General features: G+C 54.0%; 2 protein-coding genes across 2 annotated transcripts in view; both read right to left on the bottom strand.

Moving 5' to 3' along the window:
- GRWD1 (glutamate-rich WD repeat containing 1) overlaps positions 1-3,536 on the bottom strand; it is a 6,734-nt gene extending 3,198 nt beyond the window's left edge. Inside the window, exons 1-5 of the mRNA XM_010849695.1 lie at positions 3,138-3,536; positions 2,818-2,935; positions 2,505-2,667; positions 175-388; positions 3-85 (exon numbers count right to left, since the gene is read on the bottom strand). Of these exons, the coding sequence (XP_010847997.1) occupies positions 3-85; positions 175-388; positions 2,505-2,667; positions 2,818-2,935; positions 3,138-3,324 (765 nt within the window). The 5' untranslated portion in view covers positions 3,325-3,536. The remainder of the gene's footprint in view (positions 1-2; positions 86-174; positions 389-2,504; positions 2,668-2,817; positions 2,936-3,137) is intronic.
- The window catches only part of GRIN2D (glutamate receptor, ionotropic, N-methyl D-aspartate 2D), a 32,443-nt gene continuing 30,341 nt past the window's right edge, over positions 3,494-5,595 (bottom strand). Inside the window, 2 exon segments of the mRNA XM_010849694.1 lie at positions 3,494-3,575; positions 4,781-4,892. Coding sequence (XP_010847996.1) covers positions 3,494-3,575; positions 4,781-4,892 — 194 coding nt within the window.

Raw genomic sequence — 5,595 nt, 5'->3', positions numbered from 1 at the left:
GGCCGCTGGTCCACGTGCCAGGAGCCCCCGTCCGTTGGTGTCCAGAGGTGGATGTTCTTCTGACAGTCACCAGTCAGCAGGCGCCCTGGGAAAGGCAGTCGGGACTCTTGACCTCGTCACACTCAGCCAGCTGTGGCTCACCAGATCCCATTCCCACCCACCCCCAGGACTCACCGGGCACGCGAGGGGACCAGTCGAGGGCAAAGCCCTCACCCATGTGGCCAGAGAAGGCGAAGATGGGCTTCACACGGGTCTGCTCATCCCGGAGGAAGGTGGCCAGGGCTTGGGGGTCATCCACCACTTGCAGGAGTCGCCGCAGTGCAAACACTTCCACCTGGCCCTTCTCTGACCACACCCCAGCCACCGGCTCCTCACCCAGCCACGACACCTGCAGGGTAGGGAGGAGGGGAGGGGAGGGGAGGTGAGCAGGACAGGAGGCACAGCGTGACGACGACAGCCCTTTCATCCCTGAGAACCAGAGCTGCCTCCCACCCAGGCCTGAGACTTCAACTCCCAGAAACCTTTGCGAGAATAGGCTTACAACTTGAAGACCAACTTGGTCTCCAGGACAACTCCCCCCACTGTGGTACAGATGATGGCGGAGGGATGACAGAACTCCTGAACTCCCAAGAATTGAGCCCCCAGAAATCTGTTCAGACTCCTGGTCTCTGGAACTGTTTAAGTCTAGGCAGGTCCCAGGCCCCAGTCTCTGGATCTCTCTGCCTGTGTACCTTTGCTCACTAGGAAATCCTGTTCAGCCTCAAGGTTTCCAGTAGCCCCTAGCCCTGACCTCTCTCAACTCCAGGCTCACATCAAACTGACTGTTTATAGACGCCCCAAGGCCAAAGCCAAGTTCCTAATTGCCCACTGCCACCTACCCCTCCCTGGAGGTCGCCACCTTGGGCTCACTACTTGCCTCTCCTTCCTCACACTATGCCTCGCTTCCACCCAAAACGCCACCACTTCCAACCCTTTCTCGGTAGCTCTGCTGTCATCACTCAGGCTACTACTGAAGTCACCCTTCCCTGCATTCCTGTCCTGGCCCCTCACAGGACCCTGTCCTTCTGCCCTGGCCTCCCTGCAGTCTATTCTCAATACAGCACACAGAGGGATCCCTTTAAAACACGTCAGATCCCATCCACTCTTTGCTCTAAACCCTCCAGTGACTCCAGTTTCTCCCCACATAAAAGCCAAGTCCTTACAATGGCCCACAAAGCCCTAAACAATCTGTCTCCTCTGTGCCCACCCACCAAACCCTGTCACTCTCCCCCTCATCCATTCAGCACTGTTCTCCCCAACTTCCCTCAAAACTCCTCAATCAGTTTGCCCCAGGGCTTTTGCACTCCTTAGTCCCTTGCTGGGAAACCTCTTCTCACAGATATCCTTGCTTCACTCCCTCACTTCCTGTGGCTCTCTGTTCAAAGGGCACCTTATCAGTGAATGCTCCCTTGACCACACTGTTTAAACTAGCAACCCCAGGGGCTTCTGGAATCTGCCTTTGCAGTGCAAGGGACACTGTTCCGATCCCTGGTCTGGGAAGATCCCACATGCCTCAAGGCAACTAAGCCCGTGCTCCACAGCTCCTGAGCCAGTGCTGTAGAGCCTGACAGCGTCAGCTGCTGACCCCACTCGATGTAACTACTGAAGCCCTTGCACCACAGAGCCTGTGCTCCGCAACAGGAGACACCACTGCCAATGAGAAGCCCGAGCATTGAAACGAAGAGTAGTCTCTGCTTGCTGCAACTAGAGAAAGCCAGAGTGCAGCAACAAAGATCCATTACAGCTAAAAAACTAACTAAATAAATAAAATAGCAAGCCCGTTCCAGAAGACCCTAACTCCCTTACCTTGCTTTATTTTTCTCTACAACACTTAGAACCTTTGGACATTACACATATGCTTAGTTTCTTATCCCCTGTCCCCCTGGCATGTAAGTTTCATGGAGCCAGAGACCTTTTGCTCCCTGTTAACTCCCCAGGTCTAAAGCAGTATATGAAACATAGTAATACCTCAACGGAAACACTTCTCAAAAACTATGGGCTAAGCACTGCTCCAAGCACTATTGCATAGAGCATCTAGTTCAATTCTCACATCGACCTGATTAGAAGGAGCTATAACTCCGAATCACAAAAGTGACCCCACAGCCCAGGACACTCCCTGAGCAATAACAGAAAACACATAGATCTCATGTTACTGCCAAGTGCTGTTTCTAGACCCCAGAAATCACCATATTTCAGTTATTGAAATAAGGGTACTGGCTATTCCATTTATCTTCACATCAGCCCCACCAAGTAAGTTTGGTAACTCTCACCATTCTACAGAAGAGGAAGGAACCTTTTTAAAAAACATCCCCATGGCATCTAGAACATAGTGACAACAATCACAATTAACACACAAGTAATTAAAAAAACTATGTGCCAAGTGCTCTTCTTAAAGCTGAAGGGCATGGACGTGGGGGGTGGTGTGCTCCAGAGTACACAGGGCAGGCTCCTGGGGCTGCATTTACCCGAACTCTGTTGATGCCTCCATAGTGGGGCACCATAGCCAGCTCCAGCTGAGGCTTCCGCTCTTCTTCATCCTCTTCGTCATCCTCCTCCTCCTCGTCGTCGCTGCCCTCGGGTGGTGGGGGCTTTGTCCCATGCAGATTGTGCATCCGAAGCATCATCAATCTGGGGAAGGTGTGGGAGGAATTTGGCACCGGATGGCGGGATCCTTAGGAAGGAGGGAGGGAGGAGGCTGGAAACCCCGACTTCTAGGTCCTGAGGAAGAGGAAGCTGGAGGCTCAGACACCCCTAGCGCTGTAAAGCCTCAGTTCTTACCTGTTGCTTTGGGCGCTCTCGGCCTGCGTCCCAGCACACAGGTAAAGAGTAAGAGGAAGCTCAGTCCGGTTGTCTCCCAGGTGATCCCGGACTATGTCGAAGCTGAGACAGGGGGCGCCTGGGAATGGAAGGAGGGATGGGAAAATTAGGATTGGACAGCGGGTTCTCGACCCTCTAGAGTGTGATGCCAATTCTCTTAAATCCTAATTTCTCTTTCAAACAGCCTCTTAAGTTAAAGATTCAGGATCAGCTCCCCTGCGGACCCAAGATTCCAGTCTCTTCCTTCGTGAGGACCCAAGATGCCGGGTGCCCAGCCCTACCAGTCTGTGCTCGGTGGTACAGCACGTAGGCCTCCTCGTCCATGACCAGCTCCTCTCCTTCGCGCAGCGGCGGTCCCCGGCCAGGTAGATAGACCTGAGCCTGGCCCTTGGACCCTGTTTCTTGGGATTCGGTCTCCATAGACTCCCCAGGTTCACACGTGCGCCGACGACCCTTGCGCGCCGCCATCTTCGGAGCCTCTCGCCGCTGGCGCAAGGTAATAGCGTCACTTCTGGGTTGCGTTTTCCCTTCCTAGGAGGATCCGCCCTACTGCGCGGTTACCTTGGAAACCTCCTGGTTCACCAATTAGGGCGACGGGGAGAGGGCGAAGAACTAAGAAAACAGCATCCTGGCTTGGCTACCGAGGCCTGTAGATCCGAGGCAACTGTTCCCTTCCCGTGACTTTGGGGCGCTCTTCCGCAGAGCGGCAGCAAGGCCTCCTGGGAGTTGTAGTTCTGCAGGAGGCCTGTTTGCCCCATCAACTATACAGGCACTCCAGACCCAGATTCCATCTTCCACCTTTGACTCCCAATGCTTTCTTACTTAATTAATTATTCGTGTATGCACATAAGAGCTTTTACTGGCAAGGAGACTAGGTTTCTGCTCCCTGAGGATCTATAAAGCCGATTTCTTTCCCCCTCCTTGTTATGAAGGCTTTAATTTACTTCAAAATGCTTAAGTGTAGGCAGGATGATTATGTATAAATTAGTTCGTTGGATCTACCCTCTAGGGGTAGTCAGTTGCCTAACCAGGCGTTCACGGTGAAGCCCTGGTCAGCAAACACTTAATCAGAAAGTCCACTCTCTAGAGGCAGCTTCCGCTCTTTTTATTGCCCATCAACACCAGAGATTTGGCTAATTGGCATAATGAAATGTTAGAAATAGATTCTCATTGGTGAAATTAACAGAATTCAAGATATGTGAATGGGCTAGGATATAATAGACACTCACCTCCCTTGCATGAACATGATATTAAGAACCTAGCAAGCCTCATTGCTTGTTGCCATAGGAATGGTACCCTAGACTGATCCTAAAATGTTATGATCCAGATCTTTCTTGAGTTCTCTGACCCCTCTTCTCCTTCTGCCCCCACCCCTTCTCAGCCCACCCCAGCTTTTTTGGCCTAGCTGGGTAGTTTGTGGGATCTTAGTTCCCCAACCAGGGTTCAAACCCTTGCAGTGGAAAGGCAAAGTCCTAACCACTGACCGTCAGGGAATTCTCTCTGCCCTTCTCTTCTTAGGGTCTTTTCTCAGCACTTTTTTCTGGGTCTTTATTAGCCACCTCCCTCCAGAATCTCTGTTCTTGCTGAAATTCTCTTTCTGCCCCCTCTTCCTCTGTAGGACTTTTCTCGCTTTCTGTTTCCTCCACAGAAGTTTGAAGGGGGCTAAGAGAAAGACACGGTACTCACATTGGGCTTGAGGAGGCATAAAAACATGGTTTATTCCAAACACTGCAATGTGGTACAGGAGAGAGGGAAAAGAGGTTGGTAGTGAGTGTGGACTCCCAGACTCCTCCCTTCCACGACCCAGCTCCAGACCCGGCTGGAGATCTGGGAGGTGGAGGTTTGGGGGCAGGTTGTGGGGGGGGCGGGTCTGCTGCGTCTTTACTGAAAGGGTTGGATTTGGAGAGGATATGGCCGGTGGCACCTGGGGCTGGTCGTGGGAAGTTTTGGCTTGATGGAGGTTGGGATCAATGCTGGGACAGTGGAGGCGGGGCTTCGTTGGGGGGCGTGTCCTAGGACAAAAGAGGGGAAAGCTACTGAGGGCGGAAAAGGAGAAGGGGGTGTCACGGTTTGACGTCGAGGGTCACAGTCTGGTCGGGGCACAGTCTGGGGCTCGGGTCACAGTTTGGGGTCAGGGGTCACAGTCTGGGGTCGGATGACCATTTTCAGGGGTCGGAAGTCACAGTCTGGGGTCAGGGGTTTCTGTGTGGCGGGGCCAAGGTCTGGGGTCACAGTTTGGCTAACGCGTCTCACAGTTTCGAGTCCCAATGGATGAAAGGTTAAAAACGGGCTTCCCCGGAGGCGTGCCTGGGGGGCCGGGGAGCTGCACAGTGATGTGGGGGCCACGGCCCCGGGCGTGGGGGTGGGACGCGGGCGTGGCGTGACCCCGCCACCTCCCGCCCCATCTGGTGACGTTAAAAAGCCCTTGTCGGGTTAAAAAAAAAAGTCCAGTGGGCTCTGAGACCCCTGCCCCCTTGCTCCCAGGCTGGGTGAGATTTGAGGGACCAAATCCCCTCCGGTTTGAAGTGCCCCCCATAGCGAGGGGCGCAGGACGCTGCTCCAGGCGGGGTCCGGCCAGTTCTATTTTCTTCATTTCCAACCCTCGCGGGTCCTGTCCACCCCGCGTGCCCCCTCGGGCTGTGGCCTGCGCTGACCAAGGGGGCGGCGGGGCCTCCCAGGCCGCGTCATACCTCGGACTCGAGGCTGGAGAAGTGTGCCGAGCCCCGGCGGGTACCCAGG

Source organism: Bison bison, unplaced genomic scaffold (genome assembly GCF_000754665.1).
Source record: "Bison bison bison isolate TAMUID 2011002044 unplaced genomic scaffold, Bison_UMD1.0 scf7180017864285, whole genome shotgun sequence".
In the NCBI taxonomy this organism is placed as follows: domain Eukaryota; kingdom Metazoa; phylum Chordata; class Mammalia; order Artiodactyla; family Bovidae; genus Bison; species Bison bison.
Note: the sequence above shows the minus strand (reverse complement) of the source record. Positions and strands in the feature narration are given on the sequence as shown.